Source organism: Clupea harengus, chromosome 19 (genome assembly GCF_900700415.2).
Source record: "Clupea harengus chromosome 19, Ch_v2.0.2, whole genome shotgun sequence".
NCBI lineage: Eukaryota > Metazoa > Chordata > Actinopteri > Clupeiformes > Clupeidae > Clupea > Clupea harengus.
Window position 1 is genome coordinate 12,957,850 of NC_045170.1, and position 27,137 is coordinate 12,984,986.

General features: G+C 45.2%; 1 protein-coding gene across 1 annotated transcript in view; it reads left to right on the forward strand.

The window, feature by feature from the left end:
• Positions 1-27,137, forward strand: part of LOC105891985 (glutamate receptor ionotropic, kainate 5) — a 71,240-nt gene that overhangs the window by 10,504 nt on the left and 33,599 nt on the right. The window contains exons 2-3 of the mRNA XM_031585972.2: positions 23,485-23,646; positions 25,979-26,143. Of these exons, the coding sequence (XP_031441832.1) occupies positions 23,538-23,646; positions 25,979-26,143 (274 nt within the window). The 5' untranslated portion in view covers positions 23,485-23,537. The remainder of the gene's footprint in view (positions 1-23,484; positions 23,647-25,978; positions 26,144-27,137) is intronic.

Genomic DNA, 27,137 nt, shown 5'->3' on the forward strand with positions numbered 1-27,137 from the left:
TAGATACATGATCTAACCTACAAGGTTGCACCAAGAAATGTTGTCTTTATACTTGGATTTTAACGCTATCTTTGACTACGAGTGGTTTCTTCCAGATGATCTGAAAACCGAATTTGCCCTCCCAATATTCTAGGAAAAATCTGCAACTATCTGCTAGTCATAGTTTATTTTATATAAGGTATAGTTCCATATACAGGTACTATACAGTACTGACACAGTTGCTGGAGTTTTATGTATGATAGCTTAGCACAACAGACACCCATGCCACATCAGGAAAACTATGTAACAAATACATCTGACAAGGAGTCAAAACATCTGACAGGATATTCTTTTAAAAAGAAAATAGCCATTAAACTGAACCTTCAATGGTAGGTCCGATATAAGACACTTGAACAAGTCACTCACCAAATTAGAAGTGACCAAGCCTGCCGTCCACCTCCGCAAGGCCAAGCGGTAATGGTTTGAGCAGAGGTGGGGTGCTGGAGAAGACCATTGTGTCATGCTACTACAGAATCACGGTCACTCAGCCATAGCTGTCCAGCCACTGAGCTCTTTGTTCAAGAATAAATGATGTGAATAGAAAATCTGTTCAACATCCTTTCCATCAATTACCAAAAATTAAACAGTAATATATCCTGTGACTTACTGATGATACCTTATTACCCAGTAGTCACATGATACCTTATTACTCCTGGTACTGCCATTCTCTACCATGAAGTGTAACCACATTTAGTTGTTTTTGAGCAGCTGTTTTTGACTTACAGTAAACATACATTTAAACAAACCTCACTCAGATAGCTATTTGTAGTAATTGCTGGAGAAAATGTAATTTTTTATTTTTGTTTGCGTGTTTAATGGTGACATCCCAAAGATTTCTATTCATTTCTTCAGAATCTGAATGAGCCCTGCAATGAGCCAACTCTTAGTGCCAGTTGTTTTTCGATTAGCCCTTGAAGCAAGCACAATTAAATCAAAATAAAACATAGCCAAGTTTAGACAGCTTCATAGTGATACTAGAATATGGAGCAACAGGGATAATTTGGTTTAATTTATAGCCTGTACCATCAAAGTACACTGAAAAGTGGATGGGCGTTTTAAATGGCTTTCACACTGTAACAGTCAATAGACATGTTAATATTTTACTATGTACACTCAATCAACCCAGACATGATACTATTGAAAGACACAGATCTATTCTAAGATCTAAGACACAGCATAAAAAGCCTTAAAAGGCATTAGCCTTAGCACCCAATGTGTATATGAAGAGTGCAACTGCTCTTACTAGTTTCACTCAAGACGACCTTAGCCTACATGGCAAAGCATAATGCTATTATATGGTGTGATACGATCTTAGTTGGTAACACAATAGTTAAACAGCAGTATACAAAAGATCTTAAGGATTCTTTGTCTTCAGAGGCTGACGTGAAATATAATTCTTCTAATACCAATCTTAACAACATAACAACAACCATCAAAGAATCCTCTTCTCTATTCTGCATGAAACATTTAGCTTCATGAGGTGCCTGTGAAGTAATTTTTCAAGTGTGCTGTAGCAGTAGTAAAATAAGGTCAATTTAGCATTTCCTCATAAATGCACAAACCCCCTGAGACCTCCACAAAGCTCCACTCAGTCAGGCTCTCCACAGAGGGGCCCTCTTGCTGCGTATCACCCGACTGCGCCTCGGGGAGGCTGTCCCACACCCAGTCTGTGACACCGAGCACAGAAAAACCGGTGCCGACAGGAAAAAGGGGTGTGAGGTTTCGGATGGTGCTCTGGTGTCGCTGACGGGAGCCGAAGGGGGAACACGGGGTCCTGCTGGGTCTTTATCAGGGCATTGAAGGAGAGCGTGAAGACTGAGATGGTGGAGCGTTTCTTTATCTTTTCTTAAAGTGGGCGAACAGTTTGTCTCTTCTCACTAGGCGCTTGACTCATCTGAGTAGAGGCATGGGACAGGGGGGTGGGGGAGGGGGTGGGGGTCTGTGCAAGAATGTCTTTCCCTCCACTTGTCTCTCCTCTACTGTTGGTCTTCTCCCTTCCACGTTTGACTCCATTAAAGAGCTCCCCTCGCTCTCGCTGTCTTGAACTGCGTCAGTACACTATGTCTCATCATCCTGTGGTTTGTGTGAGGGGGAGTCAACGTGTGCACGCACGTCTCTGTGTATGTGTGTGTGTGCGTGTGTGTGTTGGTGCGTGGGTGTTGTATATGTGTGTGAAACGTCTGCCCTTTGATCACCAGTTACCAGAGAGAGTGAGGTACAAGATGAGAATTTTCTTTCACATCAAAGGGCATATTTGAGGAGGAGGCGGAGACGGGGCTCGATCTCTGACCAATGGCGGGTTGCCTGGGCTGTGATTCACAGTGATGGGTAAGGGGTGGCGTGTGTTCGGCGTCTGCCAGTTCACATGACTGGCACATCAGTGGTGGCTGCCATGATGGCATGAATGAACGGCCAGAAATGCCGCTCTCCTAAGCTGTTTGAAGTCACATCTGAAAGCATATGGAGCCTGGCCCTGCATACCTCAGGTGTGTGTGTGTGTGTGTGTGTGTGTGTGTGTGTGTGTGTGTGTGTGAGAAAGAGAGAGAGAGAGAGAGAGAGAGAGAGAAATAGAGAAGCAAGGAGTGTGTGTCTGGGTTTGTGTGGGTGAGAGAGAGAGAGATAGAGAGTGAGAGAGAGAGAGTGAGAGTGAGAGAGAGAGAGAGAGAGAGAGAGAGAGAGAGAGAGTGTGTGTGTGTGTGTGTTCTGAATGCAAGCCAAATTTCCAACTGAGATTTGGCATTCAAATCCATGCTCCTGGAACTATATACTGTGAATAACAAAAGTATTAAATCTGCTGTCTTAATTAGAGAAGAGAGAGAACGTGGGAGACATTTGAGGAGCAATGAAAATAGAGTAAAGGAGTGATGAATTAAAAAAGAACACGCAAATATAATCATCCTCTGCATGCTCGGGGCGCTATTGATTGAGCAGGCTAAAAACTACGGGAGGGAGGGAGGGAGGCAGAGAAGGGGGGGGGGAGGTGGGGACATGCATTCAGAAGAACGAGTGATAGGGGAAGAGAGGAGAGATGGAGGGATGAAGGGGGACGGCGGAGTGATGAAGGGGAGACGAGATGGCGGGCTGGGGTTTGGGAGTTGGGGGTAGAGGCTTCAGAGAGGATTTGTTTGCCTTCAAAGTGGAGCGCCAATCTGACAGCGGTAACAAAGGGACCCAGAATCAGTGGCATAATTAAATGGCAGCCCTTGGATTGGCGCATGTGGCAGTGGATTATGCCCGGGCCGCGCCGCTGTGTCAGCCACTGTTTTCCCCCCCGCGCGCCGTGAGCCTGTCGCTGAGTGGCGGCGGCGGCAACGGCGGCAACGACAGTGGCCGTTGTTTTTTCCTCTCTCTCTCTTTCGTTCTTTCTTTTTTTTTTTTTTCTCGAGAGCACATCCTTAATGATGGCACTCTGTCGTCTGGGGCCAGAGATGCTGCCCGGCGGCAGTGTGCGGAGCGGAGCGGGGGGAAGACGCCGACAGACGAGAGAGGGAGAGAGAGAGAGAGATAGAGAAAGAGAGAGAGGGGGAGAGAGATAGAGAAAGAGAGAGATGGAGCACAGGAGCAAGAGCGTGTGTCAAGCTTAATTTGCTATAATGAGTAAACATTCTGTGCTTTTAGGGAGTTTAAAATAAAACGCCCGCTGTCACGCCCCCAGGTGCTTGACATACTTGGTTTATCCTTGTGGTTTATAGTGAAATGCAGTGATACGTTGTGACTGCAATGTTATATAGTATATATATATGTGTGTGTGTTTGTGTGTGTGTGTCTGCCCGTCTTTGTGTGTGCATACAGTATTAACAATATACTTTTATGTGCAGTGTGCATATTTACAAATATATACATTATACACAGATACATCTACATGAATTTGTGTAATATGTTTACACTTTAACTATTTACACATTCCCGAGGGAGGAGGATTTTATCAATTTTTTTTTTCTTTCTTCCTTTCTTGTGTGTTTTAGTCACACTGTCGAGGTGAATGTTTCCTCACCTTTTGCCAAGGAGTCAATAAGCTATTTAGTGTGAAAAAACTCTGACCCCCATCCACAGAACAGTAGCTGTACCCTGGTCTTAAACAAATCGACCCATTTGACAAGAATGACACCTCACTTTCAAACACTGATTCCAGTCAATATTTGTGTGATGGCGGTATAAAGCCTGGTTCTGTGATGGCTGTATAAAGCTGAGCTCTGTGCAACAAATGGCCACCGTTTGCTTGGCAGCTCAGTCCGTCTGCTCACACACACACTCACGCACACGCACATGCACATACACATGCACACACACGCACTCAATTCTTATATTCAGTCAGTTCCTTCAAGGCAGTGTGTTATACCATCTTACTCCTCTCTGGCTTCATCTTGCTCTCTTTTTTTCTCTCTCTCTCTCCCCTTTATTCTTCCGCTCCTCCCTTTCTCTCTCTGACTGCTGCCGTGGCAACAGAGGAGCAAGAGTGAGGGAGCGGGAGCGACAGAAAGAGAGAGAGAGAGAGAGAAAGAGGGAGCGAGAGAGAGAGGGAGAGAGGGGGAGAAGGGGATTGGCAAAAACGAGATTGATGTCAGGCTCAGCGGCCGTCTGATATGAGGCAGGGTTGTGTTCGGTGAGGGTGTGCGTACACACATGCTTTTGCAAACTGATTTGATTTAATGTCTCCTCCTGTTTGTTTGTGTTTATCTGTGTGTATTTATTTATTTGTGTGTGTGTGTCTGTGTGTGTGTGTTTATACTGTATGTATGTGCATGTGTGGGGTGTGTGTGGTCATGTGTGTTTCAGTGGCTTTGAGAGTGCATACCTGTGTCTCTACTTAACGTGAGTGTGAGTTGCATAATTCTCCTTACTCACCTTATGCACTAAAAATGGACATCTCCATCATACCGCCACACACACACACACACACACACACACACACGCACACACACATGCACACATACGCACACAAACCACACTAAATAAAAATCACTCGCAGGAAAGAACAGTGGGTTGAGTAGTTACACAATGCACATCAGAGAGACCATTTGTGACATTGTGTGTTCATTTCCGAGTGTGTGTGTGTGTGTGTGTGTGTGTGTGTGTGTGTGTGTGTGTGTGTGTGTGTGTGTGTGTGTGTGTGTGTGTGTGTGTGTGTGTGTGAATAGGGTAAGAGCAGGAGGACCTATACAGTATGTGTGGGAGACTGGTTGAAGTGCTTTAATGTAGTGTGTGTGTGTACGTGTGTGTTTGTACATGTGGGTGTGTGTGTAGCTCTATGAGAGTAATTAAATGTGCAATTCAGCCAATACTGCAGAGCCACACTGAGCTGTCATGCTGCTCCTCATCACAACGCAACAAACATTAGCAATCAGCTGAAGAGAGCAGTGCCTTCACACACACACACACACACACACACACACACACACACACAGAGACATGCACACACTTATGAGCACACACACACACACACACACACACACACACACAAGCATGCACATGCTTATAAGCACACACACAGATAAAGAGATAAACAGAACTAGATTAGAGAGTGAACTGCTGTAGATGCCCTAAACACCACATTGTGTTCACGCACACATATGTGTGTGCGTGTGTATGTGTGTGTGAGTGTGTATGTGTGTGTGAGTGTGTATGTGTGTGTGAGTGTGAGTGTATGTGTAATAATGACTGTAGCTGGAAGGCCATATTAGTCATTGGGGTTTTGTATTCCACACCCTCCTGCAGTATGGCGCATATGGATCTGCATAATGACACTCGACACGTAACCTCTGTTCGACCAGCTCAACGTGGCTAATCTTTATTCAGGTCGACATTAACCTGACAGAACAGCGAACTGTAGAACGGCTCGCGGTGCCTGTAAACAAATTATCGTTCTGGGGCTGCCGCAGACTTGATCCCCTTCTCCCTCTGTGCTCCCGGTCTGCGGTTCTAATATCTTTTTTTTTATCTGTTCCCACTGATCAATGCTTATTAGAGGGCCTTTGATGAGGTGAATAGGTTTCTGGTTTGGTTTGCGGCACTGAAAGGATTGTGTGAGGGTCTGGGTGTGTGTGTGAGTGGAAGAGCAAACCCTTTACATTACGATTCCTTGGGGTAAATATATACACACGTGTGTGTGTGTGTGTTTGTGTGCATTTGTGTGTGTACTCATTAGGCTGAGCCCTATTTGTATGTCTCACTATGTTAATGACTCAAACAGGACTTGACTTGGCCTGGTGTTGAAGTCTGTGTGTGTGTGTGTTTATGCTGGTTGAAGTGTGTCAGTGGATATGGGTCTGCGTGTGTGTGTGTGTCTTGAAAGGAATACGTTAACGTCTCTGTGTCCATGCTTATCTATTGATTTGCTTTGCAAATGTGGTGCGCCCGAGCGGGTCTGACATACTGCTGTGATGGGATGAACACTGGGCTTCAGTGGGTCTGCACTGTCCCAAGATGGCCTACTTTACGCCTGGTTTGACAGGAGCTGGTGCATGGACTGCGCCTGTGTTTCTGTGTGTGTGTGTGTGTGTGTGTGTGTGTGTGTGTGTGTGTGTGTGTGTGTGTGTGTGTTGAGAGATAGGGAAGAGTACCCAGAATCTCAATGAACTGGCGCTAGTCGCGGCGGCTCCTGTTTGTCTATGATTCAGCGTTTTACCCCCCGCTAACCTCCCTTCAGCCTCTCTTCTCTCTCTCTTTCTCCCTCTGTCCATCCATCCGTCCACCTCCTCCACTCCACCTCATGTCCTGTCTTCAAACACGTGGGAGCGTCTCCCATGGACCCCCCCCCCCCCCCCCCCCCCCCCATCCACCTTCCACCCCTTGATCTGTCCATCATGATGGCTGCAGTGGGTTAGCGTTACACAGCGCGAAACACCATATGCTACAACATGAAAGAGAGAGAGAGAGGGAGGAAGGGAGGGAGGCAAGCGAGGAGCAGTGAACGAGTTTGGGGAGCAGAGATGGGGGAAGCTCAAAGATAGATAGTAGTGATAGGGGCCCTAGTGATAGGGGCCTAATTTTTTTGCAACGCTGCACATTTTCTAATTTACTGCAGAAATTGCGCATAAAATTGCAGAAAATAAGCCTGGATGTTAAAACAACAACTTATTTCCGCTTTTTCTGAATTCCTGGTGGTGGTACAAGGTGACCTGCCCCTAAAGTCATGCATAGGCCAATTGAATGGTAATTCAAGTGAGTAGAACATTGGTGAAGTGAGGCCAGGAATGGTCAACATATTTTGAATAATCATGTTTTCTGTTCCGTTTTCTTTAAACAATTACCAATTAAACGATTACTGCTCTGAATATTAACAAGAGCTTGTGATTTTGGAGTAGAATTCAAAGGTTTTAACCAAGGCATAACATTTCAACTTAACTCCATTAACATTCGGATGGTTACAAAAATATTAAAAAGCAAAAGTACCCATAAAGATAATCTGTCTGATGGCTGTGATTTTGATCTCTCATTAATCTGTTTTCTTGCATGTGTGGAGTTTAAGTGGGGTTTAAAGAGAAACAAATTGCGAAACTGCAAAATGTCTCGCACAGTTTAGGAATCACCACTGTTTTGATCGCAAAAAAAAATCAATGTAAAATGCTAAATCATGGAGGGACTGCCTATATAAGGCACGATCGAAGGACGAAAAGAAAGAACCAAGGAAAGATAAAAAAAACAAAAAAAACAATACTTCAGAGAGCTTCTCACATGCACCATAAAAGCATACACACCATGGCCATTTTCTAGCAGTGTCGTCTAGTCTCTCCCTTATTACATTCGATCTCCACTTTATTTGAACTGTAGCAGGTGACAGGAGAGGTGGATTATGCTTGCTTGTTTACTAAGGATGAAAAGTAGAGGATGCAGCGGTGAGTCCTTAATACTCCTGTGTTTGCACACTGCTGCGGTGTCCTCTGCAATTAAGCCCATCCATCAAGACATTGTTGCTAATGCTACAACTGCTAACACTGTACACGGTAGCCTTGTGTCATCTTCCCTGGCTCTTTGCATCACTCATTCCTTTTATTCTATTCAGATTTGCCCTTTACTAAGCATCCTTTCACAGGCTTACCCGGAGTTTATCAAAGTGCAAAGCCATAACAATCATTACCTGCTATTTTGAGAAATAGGCTAATAAGTACATTTTCCCTCTGACTTTAATTCTCTTGTAGCTTGGTAACTAGAGCATGACTGCAGCTTTAGTGTCAGGAGTTCTGATTCCTGCTGGGCGCTTGTGTACTAAAGGAAAGTAAGCACGCACATGCACTGAGCACTGGAGAGAGCACGCGTTCAGTGGCTCATGTTTAAGAGTTATTAATGTGTTAAGGAGAGAGAATTGGCCAATATCTTTCACATTAGCTTTTTGCGTTAGCGTTAGCGTTTTGTCTATTCAGCCCTGCAAAGGATTTATGCCGAATTCATCACTGAGCACATGGTGAGGATACATATGTTTGCACAGTTAAATACTGTATGGTGCAGTTCACTGATCTGGAGCAAATTTTCCAGTGAAAGTCCTATGATCTCATAGATGAACACAAATATCTTGCTGTGTTGCTCTCCATTTCAGTACAGTACAGTCTGAAGATGCTTCTATCCAAAAATCAATTTGAAAATTGGGTTGTAAAACATGCAATACATCTAATGAAGGCCAAACCTTGGAATCAGTTGGACATCTCAATATGTAGAAGTAGCATAGCCAGCAAATGTAGTACCCAAGGTAAACATGACAGAGTTTTGTCTGTCAAACCCTTCCGTAGCCCTCCAATAATGCCAAATTTATCCAAAACTATCCATCAATATGGGTAAGTAATATGAAGTCTGTGTACTCTGTAGCTGACTGCACACCCATATCCCTGAATAGATCACGAGAAATGAACAAATAGTAATGTCTGTCAGAGTTGAAAAGGTGGAGGTGGTGAAAAGCACAAAGTGGAAGGAGCAGTCTGTAATTAAAGACCAAAAGCTGACATTAAGCTGACATTAGATCGACTGTACGAATGATAATATGCAACTGAACAGTGACAGTATGTCAGCACAGTAGAACTGTGTACATTCTTAGATAACAACCCTACATGGAATGTCTTGTGAAGGGCACAACCCTTTGAACTCAGTCCCCGAAAAATAAAAAAAGAATATAAAATGTAATATTTATATATAATGATACGACTGCTTTACTTGCACCTTTAATTACAGCTCCTGGCCACGCGAATGGACAGACATTCTGTTGTAGACATATGGTGTAGATTTAATCAGTGCCAAGATAAAATGTAATTAGGAAGAGAATTTGGGCTTCCTTATGATATTCACTCTGTGTGAATATCTGGGTGTCCTCACGGAACTCTGTGGTCATCTTTATTCCGGGAACTCAGCTGTTTGTCATGCACACATGTAAATTGCTTATGATTCGCTGGCTCGGTGTGACCCTTATTCTCTTTAAGTCACCTGAATTCTGGGAATTGGAGTCTAATGGGAGGCGACAGGAGCCCTCTGTGTACCCCTCGAACAGAGGAGATGGTAAATGAGTGAATGCGCTCTGACATGACGTATTATGACACATCATCCTGCATTAATGAGCACGGAGGCCATGGAGCGCAAATGCTAGCAGACAGTCATTTCTTAACAACAACATAAAAATACTAGAAAACTTCCATGACTCTGTGAGGACATCGGGGCCATTGCATTAGGGTGTGTTGTGAAAAATCAGCCATGTCTCTCTCTTTTTCCCCCAACAGGCTTGGTGTAGAAATGGGAATAAATGGGGTTGCCTTAGCGTGCCCTAGCATTCATATTTTAAATAGCCACTGAGGCCATTCCTTACATGCTTTCTGTAAGCGTAGCATGGATAAGCAGGCTGTCGGGAGGGTTTACCTAACCAAGGAGGATTACTGCAGATATGAGCTGTTTTATCCCCGAGGTAACACCCCCTTTCTGTAAGCAGCCGGAGCGTTTAAAAAAAAAAATGTCTTCCCATTCTGCAGCCTGCCGTCTGTTAGCCCCCAAACAGCCATGTTTCAGGGCAGCTTATTCAGTTGAGTTCATGAAGGTAGAGACAGGTATGAACTCCAACCGAAAAAAAAGCTTCCTAGAAAAGCTAAACGTCTGACCTTTTTGCAACGTCTGGAAATGTGCTGCAAAAATGAAAAAAAAAAAACAGAGATTCCTCAAAGGGGTCTTATCAGAGGGTTCAGGCCAAACAGAACCTTTTAGACATAGAATGTTTCTTGAAGAACCTTAAGAACCACTTTTTTTTCTCCAGTGAAAACGAAATGACCCCCCCCCCCCCCCCCCCCCCTACTTGCACACACACACACAGTCGCAGAAACTGATCTTCCTCGGCGACCATGTCACATCAGGCCTTGTCTCATCACCTCACATCACGTCACGCCAGGTCACGTCATGTCATTGTGTGACACAGGAAAAACAGTACAAATGGATTGCTGGGGCGGCCGTGGCTCAGTGGGGCTGATTGGTTCCCCTGCAGCCAGAGAGAGGGATCCTGTTCTGAGCGCGGCCTCTCCTGCCTTCATGCCGGAGTGTGTCCTTGAGCAAGACAAAAATGGTATTTTGACCGTGCCCTATTGGATTTAGCTGCAGGAGTATTTTCTAGTACAACCAATGCGCAAAGCAGTATATGCCCTCTCTCTGTCTCTCTCTCTCTCACACACACACACACCCAAACACATACACAGAAACATACACAAACCCAGCAGTATAGGTTCACACACACACTTACATGTTTAAATGTGCGCACACAAGACGCACACATGTATGCTTATGCAACACTTTTATACGCCATTTCCTTTACATTTGATCTTTTTTTGTAAAAATGCATGACTGCATAGAAGGTCCAGGGGAGTCTGCATAGCTGACATGAAATGACTCCTTTCTCTGGGTTTTCTCCTGCGTGTGTGTGTGTGTGCGTGTGTGTGTGTGTGTGTGTGGCTGTCAGTGCAGCAGCATAGCCAGGATTCTCTATGCTCTCTGTGTCCACATGATGATGCGTTCATGACATCAAATAACCGCCGCATTCAGAACATGTCAGAAGCGTGTCTCCTGGATGCTCTCTGCACTGTCGCTTTCATGCAGAACAAAAACGCTGCCGGCGGACCCCCTGCTCCTTACTGAACCACCTTGTGAAAGGTGAAAGAATAGAAGAATTCATCCCTCTACCCCCCCCCCCCCCCCCCCACATTGCCCTCACTTTTAAGGACAGCAAGCTAGTTATGTTCTAGAACCTCAGGGCCCCTGACAGTGAAGCGGAATGCTCAAGAGTCATGCACTCCGACACTGAACGAGGAACGTACTCAGTTTACGATCTGCGGTCTCCGCACCGTTATATGCAGCAGTGGGTTTTTCTTTTTAGTTTTTCTGTGGTGAATATTGAGTAATGCTCTATGATGTAACTGCTGTGTTCTGAATGCCCTGTGTGTGAGAGGCATCGCTGCTCATAAATCATGCTCTCTATGAGGGAGCTTTTTTCGCTCCCCTCTCTAGTGTTGTCAGCTGATACAGTGCGTTAAGGGAGCGTAACGCACCGCAAGGCCGTATTAATATTTCGCGAGTTTGGTTGGTCATGCTCTATTTAGGAGGCAGCCCTCATTCAGTGGGGGGGGATTGATTGGGAGATTTTTTTTTGTTTTGTAATGTGCGGGATGAAAAAAATAAAGGCACAAAGAAAAACAACGAACAAAACAGGCGAAACGGTTCACATTTGTTCTCGGGAAACTCTCTGGGTCGCGGACTCTTAAGGTTTCGGATACAGGAGCGGTGCTATCCAATCATCGATGCAGAAGGTTAATCTCAGGACTCAGTAATGATTTAGAAGTATTGACTGAAAAGGTTTCTTCAGTGCGTTGTACTTTTTCTTTTTCTTTTGTGCTGTGGTGAAGGAGAGCCGACTTTTGAGAGGCCTCGGAGCGGCACAGCATGCCCTTCCGGCAGACTTTCTCTGACTAATGCCAAAGGTAAATGGCGGCCTTTGTCTCTCTGTGCGCACCTGACAAATGAATGAAAATTGATGCACGTCATTTGCTCATACTTGTGCTACTGGTGCTTTTCTGGTGGTGAAGCGCGGTTGTTAGGGGCCTAGATGGTGGATGTTATCCACCATGAAGCCTCCTTTTCAGTTTGGCTTGTTTTGTGTTCTGTTCTTGTGTGCGGGCCTCTGCTGTTTAGCTGTTCATTTCTGGTTTGGTCCAGCACAGCGTATAACCCTGACACTCATAGGGTTTTTAGTTTTACCAGTTCGACTCAGGAGGCAGAAATTAAGTTGAGGTAGACATAATCATAACAATATAATTTGGCAAGCTCAGCAAGGAACAAAACAAAGTGTTTGGCGTGAGCCCTGTCCTCACTACAGGATAAGGTGTGTAGTCAACTTCACACATCCTGTCGGACCGACATGGTTGGGGGCAGAGCCTGCCCTCCAGACACAAGGGCAGAGACCAGATTGGTGGGGATGAGGAAGGGCAACATCAAACATGATTGTGCTCTGAAAGGAAATTTGGTTACTTGGTTTCCTGAAAGATTTGTTCCTTGTTCATTTCTTAAGTCCATTTAAAATGGATGTACAAGACCATTGGTCAGGAACGATGGATGAATCAATCAATCAATGAATGACATAACATTATAGTCTTCCTTGTTGGACTACACTAAAGCTCTCATCCATCATATCTGGAGAAATACATTCATTGTTTTTGGTGACTCATTTCTATTAGTGTATTGCATTTGTACTGATTTATACTTCTTTTGATATTGATTACTTGACATTGTGCACGATTGGAGGGCATTCTGGCTTCCCTTTATGAGACAGCTTGTAAGGCAATCTCTGGATATGTTAGATAATAGATATGATGTATGTGTGTACATGTGTGTATGGGACATGCTGTTCAGGTATGGCTGATAGGTGTTCCCTCCATGGCAGAGGATGGCTTTACATTTTTCATGATTTAATATGAGTTTTGTTGAAGGTCTTCATGAAAGGTCTTTTACATTATATATTAAAGGGATTCTGAAGGACAATGGAAAAGACACAAGGCGGGAACTGAAGTATTATATGTAATTAATGCAGTTAACCTGCAGGGATGAACATTAACTACACCGGCTTAATTTATTAGTATTTGTTCATTCTGGGGATAATGGTTTATCAATGTTGATTAATGTCATGAATAATTGTAATTAAGAGAAGCTAGATATTTAGCCTAATGCGTTAGTTACCATAAGTATATTATTGGAAACTGAAACTATCCAACGTTCAATTATCGTAGGTCTTATACACCTAATAGATATCAGACAAAGGAACCCTTATCTGATACAGTATACTCACATACACATTATCTTGCAAGATTGTGCTACAGTATACTCACATACACATTATCTTGCAAGATTGTGCTACAGTATACTTACATACACATTATCTTGCAGGAATGTGCACAAATGGCAGGGAACTTCTTGAAACAAGAGGCATTAACGCTGATTTTTCTCTAGTACCAAGGTAGAGGGATTCCAGAAACACGGTCCACCTAGATGGGTTTGAATCGCCCATTACGTCCAATTCCAATGATTTTATCCTCTTCACAATGACTATGGAAAGCATTTCTGCAGTGAATGCCCCATGACTATACTTAAGATATCCTCATATCAGGTCTGGTTAGATCAATTTTAGCAACACGAGTAGCTTAAAAGTCTTTCATAAAAGATGATTTAAAAATGATCTACCGCGTCAAATCACTTCTGTCTTCCAGGATGTAACATCATAGACCTTGGTTAATCTGGCTTTAGAGGACTGGATAGTGCGGATGCTGTGGGTATGGACTGGATAGTGCGGATGCTGTGGGTATGGATTACTGTGATATGTCAAAGCCATGATCTGGTTTGCCCTCTTAGTCCCTGTGGTCCTGATGTAGCTCGTGGTGGTGGCACACATGATCACATTGACTGTGTGACAGTGTAAGTCCATCACATATTACATCACCCTTGCAAGTCTGATACGTCTCCTGTTCCACAAGGCTACCCGACAACTGTGTGTGTGTGTGTGTGTGTTTGTGTGTGTGTGTGCCAATCACACACATTTCTATACACACATGTGTGTGATTCTGTGTGTGCATCTGTCGGGTTGTATGCATATTTTGAGTCTGAGTTTATACTTGCTTGTTGGTGTTTGTGTGTGTGGTGTGTCAGTATGTATGTGTATATGTGTGCATGTGTGATTTGTGCATATATAGTATGGGTGCGTGTGTGTGTGTGTGTGTGTGTGTGTGTGTGTGTGTGTGTGTGTGTGTGTGTGTGTGTGTGTGTGTGTGTGTGTGTGTGTGCGTGTGTGTGTGTGTGCGTGTGTTGTCAGTTTGGGTGTGTGTGAGTGTCTGGCTGTAGATGGTGTCTGCTGGTCCTCTCCCCGGGCTCCCTGGGTGGAGGTGGTGGTGGGGTGAAGACGAAGCTGCCCTGATGGGTGTCGGCCACGTCCTCGTCCTCGGCCACACAGCGCTGCTCAGGCTGTCACGGCTGGCCCCCGAGATTTCTTTCACACCTTGTCATCTCCTCTGTCACTGAGAAGATAAGTGAGTGAGGGAGAGAGAGAAACAGACAGACAAAGAGAGAGAGAGAGAGAGAGAGAGGAGAGAGAGAGAGAGAGAGACATAGAGAAAGAGGAGGGAGAGAGAAGGGGAGAAACAGAGATAGAGAGAGAGAGAAAAGTGAAAGAGAGAGGGAGAGAGAGAGAGAGAGGATGAAGGACTGTGAGAGAATGGCGAAAAGTTAACGGCACAAAAAAACAGCACGACGTGTGAGAGGAACAGAAGAGAAAATGGCATGAACAGGGAAGTGTAGGCAGCGAATGACAGATGTCCAAGCAGCTCCCTGTCTGTCATCCTGGCGACGTCGCCTCTCACCCCAATTCAGAAACGAAACGCCCGACCGCCAGAATTATCTCCAAGCAAACCGAGTTGCCCTCCCTGCCACGGCAACTGTTTGCTATTTCACCTCCGAATTGTCTTCAGTCACCATGGATTCTGAAGCGCGCGACAGTTACATGCCCGACTCCGCCACGCATAATGTGCCTCAAGAAAGACTTGGAGGCATGACACTCATGACACTCTAATGCCTTATTTGCCATGTCTTATTTTTGGTGCTTGACAGCAAAGAAAAAAAAAGAAAAAGAACAAAAAGAAAGGACTCCTGGACCTTATTTTCCATTCTCAAGGTTTGCTAGTGTAATTGTAGAACAGTGACTGGAGAATAGATTCTGATTCTCAGTTTTATTTTTTATTTTTGGAGGGGTGGGGCAGTCGTGTTTCCTTGGTAACCTCCTATTGCATCACACTGTATGCTGTAGTGGAGCGTGGTCTGTTTCCTTTCTCTGGTGGAGTGTGTGAACAGGGAAGCATATTTGAGCGTGTGAGGCAACCCTTTGGGCTTTGCATATGCTCCGAGTCTCACATCCCCAAAGAGAGGAAGTTGGTTCGGTGCCTTGCCCCCAAACAGTGATGTTTACGTGTTTTGGTTAAAAGCAAAGTTTTCGCTCGGGCGCCGTGCCAAACCCGCTCCTGCCGGACCAAATAAAAGAACAGGGAAAAAAGAAGAGGTTGAACAGGGAAGAAAGCAACTATAGGAATCTTATTAAGAGAGACAAAGAGAGGGGCGGCGGGGGGAAGCGAGAGGTTCTGCAAACAGCTGTGCGATCCACACGATCTTGAGATGTGCTGAGATTCAAGAGCGCCAAGGCGCGACGCCCTTCTTCCCAACAACAACGTCCACCACCCCCACCTCCCCCACCTCTCATTCAGCTCCGTCTAGAATTTGGGCCCATAATCCGATGTTCCGTCTGACACAGAGGCCGACCCAGTCCTCCACCTGGAGCTCACCTCATACACCTGTAATCTGCCTTTCATGCATTTCCCCCCGTCTTCCTTTCGTCCGCTCTTGTAATCTCCGCTTTGGCAGCTAATCTGAGTCTTTGGGGAGGTTCCAGCGTGTGTGCATGTTTGTTAGCGCCGGTCCACGATAGGGATCTCGTTCTTGAAGATTTTTTTAGTGCGTGTGCCTGTTGTTTTTTTGCGTTTGTTTTATGTTATTTTGGGATCTGAGAGAGTCATACTCCGGTGGAAAGAGTGGAGGAGCAGCAGCAGCTTCGGGAGTAGCAGAGAGCGGTACCCCTCCACACCTGCAATGAATCTCTTTCATCCCCCCTTCCTCTCTACCTCACCACCTCCTCCTCCCTCTCCCTCCTCCCTCTCTCCTTGCTCCCCAGGTCATTTCTCATTCGGTCCCTGGCGGAGGCGCGATGTCACTGCCGCCGCCACCGGCGTGAAAAATCTCGCTCTTTCGCCGCGGCCCCCGTACTGCGCCTCGCCCCACTTTGCCACCGCTGCTGCCACTGTCACCGTGGCAGCAGCAGCAGCAGCAACAGCTCCAGCAGCAGCAGCGACGTGTCATTACATAAGAAGCCCCCTGATCTATGTGTTCCACTCCATGGTAAACATGAAATATTGATATCAGAGCTTATCAAGCAGATTGCCATCCCTAATAGGCCGTTTCGAGATAACCGGAGTGCTGATGGCGGAGGGGTGTGATAGAGGGGAGGGAGAGAGAGCTAGAGAGAGAGAGAGAGAGAGAGAGAGAGAGAGAGAGGGACAGAGACAGAGACAGAGGGGGTTGCCTTCCTCTATGCATCAGTATCTAGTGCGGGTCTTTACTGCTCATTTCTCCCCTCCTCTGGCGCTCATGACTTTGAAATGAGTGTGCGTAAACACCAGGGGAGCAGGTGTGTGTCTTTACTGAGCAAGATGGAGGGGGTTGGGGAGTTGATGAATGTGTTAACGTTGACGTATGACCGTTGCAGTAAATTGATTTGTGACAGAAAGTAAAAAAACAAAAACAAAAAACACACACACACGCACATTCAGGATATTACTGGAGCCGAAGGCCTCGTAAGCATGCTGTTTCATAATCTCTTAGCTCTGTACTTTTGCATCCCCCCTCCAGACTTCCTCTTTCTCTCATTCCCCTCTCTCCCTCTCTCTCTCTCTCTCTCTCTCTCTCTTTCTTTCTATTACGATGAGGCGGGACGTTTTTGAGCACATGGGCCAAGTCGATGATAAGATCATAATTCCGGGGAGATGAGGAGGGGAGATTCTGTGCTCGATGTAGTGCACTCATTTGATGTATGCTTTGGCTCGCCGCTCTGATCAGCGCAATTAACTCTATGGCTCAGAAATAAATATATATATTTTTTTATTTCATAAAAAAAAAGGAAAATGTTTCCTTTAACTTGCCAATATTTGCTTTGGGTTTTACAGGACCTAATCGTATCAGATCATCTAATCGGGAACCCAACTCTCTTAAGTTGCCGTAAATATGATAATATGCCAAAGAAAGTGTGACAAAACAGACAAAGAAGCGTTTCTTATTGTCTGCCTGAAGTCATTTGCAATGTGGATCACATTATACAGACGAGAGTGGAGTATGGCTGACTCCTGCTCTGTATGTGAATGACCTGTGTGCGTTGTGTGTGTTTGGCGGTGTCTCTCACATCATTTCCTAGATGGTGCTAATTATAAAATCTAGGCTGTGTCACTCCTTGTAGCACTAATTACTGGCAAATGTAAATATTTAATGTCGAACAGCTTTGCTTAAACAGCAGCAAGAACAACAATGAGTAGCGAATCAGCGCCAGCGGTGATACCCAGCAGTCTTCCCTTCGCCCCGAAACATCCGCTCAGGTTCCCACCGTAGCTGGATATCATCAGTGCCCTCTTTCTTTTCTTTTTTTTCTTTTCTTTCCTTTCTTTTTTTCTTTCATTCTTTTTAGCTTAACTTTCCATTTTTCTTTCCTTATAGATTTGCTGCTCGGCCATTGTGAGGGTGTCTTGCGTGAGAGACTCATTTGTCGTTGGTGGCAAATGTTTTTGTCTTTGTGCTCTGATGTCTTTGTTTGCCCGCTTTGGCTCTTTCAGACTTTAAATTGTTTTCTTTCAAGCCTTTTTGAGTTCCTGTTTTGAAGATTTGTTTGATTTCTTTTTTGCGATCGTTTTTATTTTATTATGTAGAAAAAAAGAGGTATATGAGGAAAAGTTGATTCTTTTCACACAGGGACAAAATGAGAACTCAAGAGACAAAAAAAAAGAACACAGGCAGAAATAGATCTCAACAAACTGGAGGGGGGGCGGCATATCTTTTAGCTTTTGCTCCGTTTTGGAAAACCATCAAGGAAACAAAGGTCTTCTTGCTGGAGGGCTATTGTGTGTAATTTTTACTGCCGCTCACATGAACTCTGCTGCACCTAGCCTCTGGATGCTTCTTTTCAAAGGAAGCAGAGATAGTGTCACTGGCCCAGGGCACGCCAACCGATGCGTCTCTCTCGCGCTCACTTCCAACTGACAGTGAGCAACTGGCAGAAGGTTCCGGAATCAGTTGGGAAGAGGGGGACTGGGGAGTGGGGGGTGGGGGGTTGTGGGGGTCTGGTTGTGCAAGAGTAGAGTAGAGAGAGAGAGAGAGGGAGTGAGGAGGACAGAGCAAGAGAGAGAGAGAGAGAGTAGAGGAGAGAGAGACGGAGAGAGAAGGGGAGTGTGAGCGAGAAGGAGAGCGTGGTATTGCTGCAGCCATTTTTCTGCAGCAGTGTTAAATGATGGCTCCTCTCTCATGGCAATGTGTTGTTTATTAGGCCTTTAGCTGCTTTGCTGCTTTATGCTGGCGAGGCCTATAGGCTAAACATGAGGCTCTTTCTATTCATGATTGAGCCAGGGACATTAATGACTTGAATTAGTCAATGAGCCTGCCGGTCGATCAGCTTGTTTTACACGTGTGTGTGTGTGTGTGCGCGTGTGTGTGTGTGTGTGTGTGTGTGTGTGTGTGTGTGTGTGTGTGTGTGTGTGTCTGTGTGTGTGCCTGTCTGTCTGTGTGTGTGTATGTATGTATGTGTGTCTGTGTATGTCCTCCCTCTGGCTCCTGGTTTTTCTTTTTATACAATTTCTTCTTTTCTTTTGGCCGTTCTCACTTACATGTTTTACTAGCACACTATGTCCATCACTCTCTTTATAGCTCCCTCTCCACCTCTCTCACTGTGTATCTCTCTCTCTCTCTCTCTCCCCACCTCTCTCACTGTGTCTCTCTCTGTCTTGTGTGTTCTCTCTCTCTCTCTCTCTCCCTTGGTGTGTCTTTGCTGACACTGTGCTCTTGCTCGTCACTGGTAGCTCTGCAGTCAGGTCAGGGGGGTCAGCACTCACCTTCACAATTTGTTGGCAGTGCCCCCAGTCCGGGCACCGCAGGCCTGTGCTGCTGTGGTGTTGGTAGAGCACTGCTGTTCCCAGTCAATTAAAACATCCTGGATCAGCCCAGCTTGTCAGACAGCATTAGTGGTTATGTAATAAACTCTAGTGTTTACTATTTTTTTTATTTTCTCAAATTGATGGGGAGATTTTTTTGTTTGTTTGGAGTGCTGGCTGAGTTATTGAAAGGATTCATGCCCCCACACATTTTATTCACAGTATTTTCTTTCGAACATTGTTGATCGGTCCTGGTTTTAACATCTCGAGCTGTATGCAGTGCTGTTCCGGGTGTTGTTGTGTTACGCTTTACACAAAGTGACGTGTGGAGGTAGCAGCTAATGAAACCTCCCTGCTGAGAGCAGAAGGTAGAACAGAGTGTCTCAGTGAGGGAAGGCGCCAGAGTCTGCATAGCCCAGGTGCGGAGATGTGGAGATCTTCAAAATGGAGCTGTCGAAAAACAAAGTCGCTAATTGTATTGGGGTTTAACCAACTGTAATATGGGAGAGTAGCAAAGAGACTTGATTTGGCAGTACTCATATTAATGAGGAGTTTGGCTTGCTATTTACACAGCTCGGTTTAAATGAGGAACCTTGTAACAGATGGTATGGCTCTGTCATAAGAACTGTAGCAAAGATTACTGTTAATATCTCATGTGGCATGGAGCACATTAATGTTAAATCCTTCATAATTCCATTTTGGCATGGCTTGACATGGCTGAGTAATATCAGCTACAAGATTCATAAGGGTAAATATAGATATAATAATAATAGTACTAATGAAAAAATGTACCATTAGTTCTGATGACACACACTCTTCAATCCTGCCCCGATATGCTGTCTATTTATATTTTCTGCAGTGTACATACGTCGGCCCCCTACACACACACTCCACTCTCCAACACAAACAGTAGGCTATTTGAAGTGCTCTCTTCCTCTCTCTTGCATAATGTGTTATCCTTTAAAGAGCCATCGCAATGGAGAGGACAGACTAGAGAGGGTGACTGAGCCCCTGTCTCTCGCCGTGAGGACAGCGGCCATCAGCAGAGACTTACTGTTCCATTTCATCAAATCCCTGTGTTTTATTTGTCTCATTTGGAGGGGCTTTACATTTGATACAGCCTCCTCACATTGCCGCTACGTGCGCTGTTTAAATTTGGCACTCCTGAGCGAGCTAGCCGTAGTGTGGATGAGTTATTGGTTAAGACTAGATCTCTTAACGTTTCTCAGCTTTATCTCCATCGCAGAACTCCTAGAGCGTCCACTCACAACCCTCTGATGAATGTTTCTTTCTGTCGGCAATGCTCTTGGAGGTTCTGCAGCTGTTTCCTTGTAACCATTTATTAGCTGTGAAGAGAGTTTTTCAGATATGGCATTCTGCATGTTTAAAATAGATTTGGTGCAAAAGAGTTTTTTTTTATTATCTAGAACCCAAGACTAGAGGGGAGGGTGATGGATGCAGCGTGGCAGTAGAGCGGATGGGAGACAACGGAGGTGGATGTTGGCAGTGGAGAAATATAACTCCCATCCATCGCTAAACTAGCGGATTATCCAGTCATTACAGCACGGCTCTGCGACAGCCGGGGTGGGCGGGGGCGTGGGCGGGTCAGGAAGTCGCAAATGCTGATAACCTCAACCATCCTCCCACCACCCTCACCACACACACACACACACACACACACACCCCGCTCTGCAGAAGGCCATGCTAATTTGCCAGGTATAATGCGTAGCTGACGTCTTCTCCCACACGCATGCAGCTCCCAAGCCTGCTGCGCTCCGCTCTCTGACCGATGATCTGGCAGCCTCCGTGGGCAGGCACTTTAAGATGATCATGCTGGATAGGGGGGCAGAAGGGGGTGGGGAGATGGGTCATGGCTACAGTCCTGTTCGCTTGACAAATGACCAAATGGATCATAAAGATTATTCCCCATCTGAAGATGGATGTAGGCTGGTCGCTGCGGCATCCAATGGCCTGTTGCACAGTGTAGTAGTTAACCCAGCCTTTATGGGCGTCAAATTGAAACATTCGGTGATGTGACTTCCAGTAAAGGCATACATCGCCTTATGTGTAACAACAACAAAAAGATTCTCTCCATGATTACCATTCTGTTTTATAACCTGCTTATTACTATGTTATTAAACAGTAGCTAACTGTGAGAGCTAATGAGGGTCACAGAGACACCACACAAACCACCATTCCTTCTAATCTCAACTTCATTTGAATTGCTAAAGTCTGCTTTCACAGTTTCACATATTATTTGCATTTTGCTTTCATGTATTCGCCACTGCAGCTTCTTTTATGTGAAGAAGGTCACACGGTTAACGACTGTATGCATAGCAAGGTTGGGAGCAGTACAATACAAAAAGGCAGGTAACGCCTATCACAGACTGAACCATATTCAACCCAGCTTTTACTGCCTTTATCTCTTTTTATGCAATTCTCTCTTTTATCTATTAGGACTCATCAATTACTGTCCTCTTTTTCTCTGACATTCCCTCTCTCTGGATGTTTTTTTTCTCTCAGTTTCTCTTTGTCTGGTGCCGCCGCTCAACTCTCTTAATTTAAATTCGATTTGGAATTCAATTTCAATTCGTTCAGAAAGCTTTATTGGCAGGGAAGATAAGTATTTATATTGCGGAAGGCATTGATACCGGAAGCAAATTGAACAGTTGACAAACTAACACCAGTGTCCCAAGAACAGAGGGTGCTCTGTAGTGTTATTGAACTTTAGATTGGGTTTCTGCCTTGGCGAGGAACTGTGTCATTCATACCCCACCCCACCACCTCCCCACACACACAAACACACACACACACACACACACACACTCACACACACACACACATACACACAAACACACACACACACACACACCGGCCCTCCTCCACCGTGGCTCTCCCCGCCAGTCTCACCGACGTCTGCTGCGTGCTGCAATCTACTCTGAAGTCTGCGAGTCACTTTGTCATGTCTCCCCTCGTCTCTTGCTGTTTCCCTATTACATCTCAATTCCATTTCTCTGAGTCTCTGTCTCCCCCCCTCTCTCTCTCTGTTTCTCTCTTTACACTATCTCTCACTCTCTCTCCTTCTAACTCTCACTTTATTTTTTTTTGCCGGCTGCCCCATCTCCTGAGCTGCTGTCCCTCGCTAGGTTTCCATTTCATTTCTCACTTGTGCATACTGTCTCTGTCACACCTCCTATCTCTTAGTGTGTGTGTGTGTGTGTGTGTGTGTGTGTTTGTGTGTGTATGTCCCTGTGTGGTTGAGTGTGTGCCGCTGTCAAAACAATTCAATTTATAATATTTTGTCGACATCACTGCTAAATTATGTTGCTGAAGACGAGAGGAGAAACACATAAAACAGAGCGAGACATTCTGGGGATGGCGTGTGGCTGCCTGTGGGTTTGTTTACGAGGATGGCTTTATGTGTCTGCTCTTGTGTGTGTGTTTGTGCGTGTACGTGTGTGTATATGTGTGTATATGTGTGTATGTGTGTGTGTGTGTGTGCTTTTCTCCTCAGCTCCTTCACACAAAGACCCACGGAATTTGTCCCCAACCACTCAGCCACTGTGTCTCCAATCGTAGAGGAAGGGGGGAAAAAAAGTCCATTTCTCTCGAAACTGCTCAGCCTTCTGTGCTCATCTCCTATTCCTCTCTCCCCCGACCGACATGAAAATGATTCAATCAGGCTGCAGTCAAAGTAATTCCAAGCCCACCGAGCTTCTCGCGCTCGTGACTGATGAGCTCGTCTCAATGGCCAATAATGCGGCCCCATCAGAAACGTGCACTTTTACCACTGCCATTTCCAATGAGTAATGGTGAAGTATATGGGGTGTTATAAGTAGGAGATGAGTCGGGATGGAGATGGCCCCCACAGCTAGGCTGAGTTGTAGCAAGTCCTCCTCTCCAGTAGGTGGTGAGCCTAACGGCCATTATGCGCCCCTGTCAGAAATAAGCCACTGCCATTTTGCAAGACTAATGGAGAAGTATATGGGGTGTTACAAACAGGAGATGAGTGGGATAGAGCTGGCCCTCGCTACTCTGCTGCTTTGTAATAAGTCCTCCCCTCCAGCAGGAGGTGGAACTAGCTGTCATAAACGCCATTGTCTGAAATAAGCTCTTTCATCACTGCCATTTTGGAAAAGTAATGGTGAAGCAAATAGAAGTTTGAGATGAGTTGGGATAGAGCTTGCTTCTCTTCTGCGTTGTAACACGCCCTCCCCTCCAGCAGGTGGTGGACCAGGCAGCCAGAAGACCATTCTCCATGAGGAGCAGTGGAAGATGCCGGCTCTGCCAGCGCTGCTGCTGTCGATACACTTCCTGTTCCTGCTGCTGACTATGGCCCCGCACTCTTTCAGCCAGGCCCCTGCCATGTCCGCTGTCAAAATGGGTGAGTGTGGCGATGAGTTTTGGACTCTTTCTTTTTACCGTCTGTTTTTCTTTACTTTTCTTTCTTTATATTTTACTCTAACATTCTTACTTATCCTCCTTTCCACTCCTTTCCATCTCTTCTTTTGTCTAGTTGTCTTTCTCTTTCTTCATCTCCCTGATTCACTCTCCCTGCTCATGCTACATACTGAATGTCTTTCTTTCTCTCCCTGACATGCAGACACTCCAACCCTCTCAGTATCTGTCTTTTGTTCTATCTATGAGTAAATTGCCATAATTGTTTTTTGTGTCCGTCTTGCCTATCCACCTAATCCTCTTGTGTGCTCTTCCTGTCCTTTGACCAAGATATGTCTTTCATTTGAAAAAAATATTTGGCTTTACAGTTTTCGCTGTTTCTTCTCCAGCTTCTCTGTCTAGGTTTCATCCCATAGACCGACAGGTTTTTATGGGAATCCCTGGTATTTTGTAGAGAAAATTGTAGTAGTTCAGGTGATATTGATAGCTCACAGACAGCAAGTGTAGATATTACAAACGACAATGTGCTTTGACCCTGGGACCCTATTTGTTTTCTCCGAGCTAAACAAGGAGTAATAAAATCTGAACTATTCCAGCCATAAACTCTTACTGCTGAGAGGGTCACCAGCAAGAACATTTGTTGTGCCTGAGGTGATTCAAGGCAATGGACGCGCAGGAGTACCTCAGAAACAGGCAGGGTGCCACAAAAGAATCAACACCAAACAGGTCTCCCCAAGCTGTTTTGTTTGAGTACTCAAAGCTTAATATGTTTACACTAGGGGTGAGACAAAATATGGAGATGATGATATATCTCAACATTTCTGTTTGTAATACATTATCAGTACGCTGACACCAAATCTTCAAAACTAGGGTTCATTTAAAAAAAAAAAAAAAAAAAAAAAAAAAAACATTACATCAAAATAGGCCCACTACAGTTGCAAGCTGGAATTACGATACACCTTGCATTGTTTTTCGTTTGTGAAATGGCATCCCTACTCATCTTTGATGAAGACGATATCAACATCATAGGAAAAATATTGTGGTAATATTATGATAATTACCCACCCCTACTTAACAATACCTTTGTTGAAGGGTTTAAGTACCTTTTAAGGAATTCCTCATCGCAACAGGTAAATTTTTACTGGTGGCTGTTTTTCTGTGATGTTTGTTTGTTGCTGCAGAGAGAGAGAGAGAGAGAAAGGGTGAAAAGTCACAGTGCTTGGTCGCCATCTCCATGGATACTCCCCTCAGCATCTCCACGGTTACCTATTATCGGGTTTCCATGGATATGACTCCATCTGCATAAGCTCACAATGCGCTGTCATAGGCAGCGGGTGATTGACTGACTGACTGACGGGTGGCCATGCTTAGCTGAAGGCCTAATTGAGGCTGATGAGGGAGATGGGCGGCTAAGAAGTGCGGCACTGAGCCCGTGTCTGTGTGTGTGTGTGTGTGTGTGTGTGTGTGTGTGTGTGTGTGTCTGTGTCTGTGTGTGTGTGTGTGTGTGTGTGTGTGTGTGTCTGTGTGTCTGTGTGTGTGCGTGTGCGTGTGCGTGTGCGTGTGCGTGTGCGTGTGCGTGTGCGTGTGCGTGTGTGTGTCTGTGTCTGTGTCTGTGTCTGTGTCTGTGTGTGTGTGTGTGTGTCTGTGTGTGTCTGTGTGTGTGTGTGTTTATGCATTGGCAGTTGGCTCTTTTAATTGCTCTCGGGGAGGCTCAGTGAGTCAGCGCAGCTCAAACTTTGATCAAGCCCAGATGGCGAGCCGAATGCAAGAGGTGTATAGAGGACTCAACGAGCGTTTGAATGAACCGCTGGGCGCTCTCCCGCGCCAAAGGTTCCTGCGGCCCCGCTATTAATACTGGAATACTGGAATACTGTAGCTTATCAGTGGCCCCAGTAAGAATAAACACACACAAACACATTACATTTCTGCTCAGTTCAAATATACACATGTGATAATGCTTATGCACACATTCAAAGGCACAGTATACACATATATACAGACACAGACACACACACACAGAGAAGGCCGTGAATACGCACACAGTATACACATACACATACTGTAGTGCTATAATAGTTGACTTTGGATATTTGAGTTTCAGCTTTCATGTCTGAAACAGCACCCTTCCCCATGGACTATGCTGAATGAATCTAATTCCATTATCAGAGTTATTTGTCCTTTTTTTACAGCCTGTCTTTTTATGGGAACAAATAACCTCTCTACAGCCTTGCTTTGTGTACTGTTGAGGAAACTCTTCATGGGTAGCATACTGAAGAGAAACTGTTGATTTACTGTACCCCCCCACCCCCGTTTTGCAGCGGCCATTTTAGATGACCAGTCGGTGTGTGGGCGCGGGGAGCGGCTGGCCCTGGCGCTGGCCCGCGAGAACATCAACAGCATGATGGAGGGCCCGGCTCGCGCTCGCGTAGAGGTGGACATCTTCGAGCTGCAGAGTGATTCGCAGTACGAGACCACTGATACCAGTGAGTTATGCTCTCCGACTCTCTCACTCCCTCCATCTCTCTCCCTGTCTCTCTCTCTCTCTCTCTCTCTCTCTCTCTCTCTCTCTCTCTCTCTCTCTCTCTCTCTCTCTCCCTCTCGCTCGCAGAAGCAAACAGAGGAGACTATATACACACAGGCACATGACCAGCTTTGAGCAGCATGGGGACATGAATTTATTGATGACACTGATGCCAGTGAAAAATGCACAAAAATGTTCTCTCTCTCTCGGTCTCTGTCGCTCTCTCTCTCTCACACACACACACACACACACACACACACACACACACACACACACACGCACACACAGACTCACACTCACACAAACACAGTATGTAAATGTATATGTCTTTCAGCTGCTGCATCAGCATACACCCACACACATACACATTTAGTCAGACACACACATGAGTATATGGTGTCAGATTACACATTTAGGCATGTTACAGTATATATTGTGTTAGTTAGTTAGTAATCATTGTGCATGTTGTTTGTGATACTCAGATTCATTACATTGCCTCTACTGAATTTGGATGGGCTCACACAGTTTGAAACGATATGCATTCTTCTCATATAGCTACACAGACTAATTATATCTGCACAGCAATGTAGCCTTGCTGTTGCTTTTCCTAATAGTTTGTGGCGTAACTCTAAACAGACAATCCTGAACAGTCTACCTAACAACTTTGACACCTGCATTGGATGTAAATGCATTTCAAACAGACTAAAGCTAGTGACTAAAAGTGTGGGCAGGACTTCTTGGCCAGCTAATGTTTGCTTGGCCATATTGTTTGCTTACTGATATTGATTTGGCAGCTCCACCAAGCATCCTATGCCTAAGCATCGAAAGCATCTTATCTAAAGTATGTTCAGTGAAACAAGTACATTCTTTTGCTTCACCATGACACCTCTTCAGTGTTATGGTAAGATGATTCATGCTACATTTAATAACATGAGGTTTGGGTTAGGAATGGACAG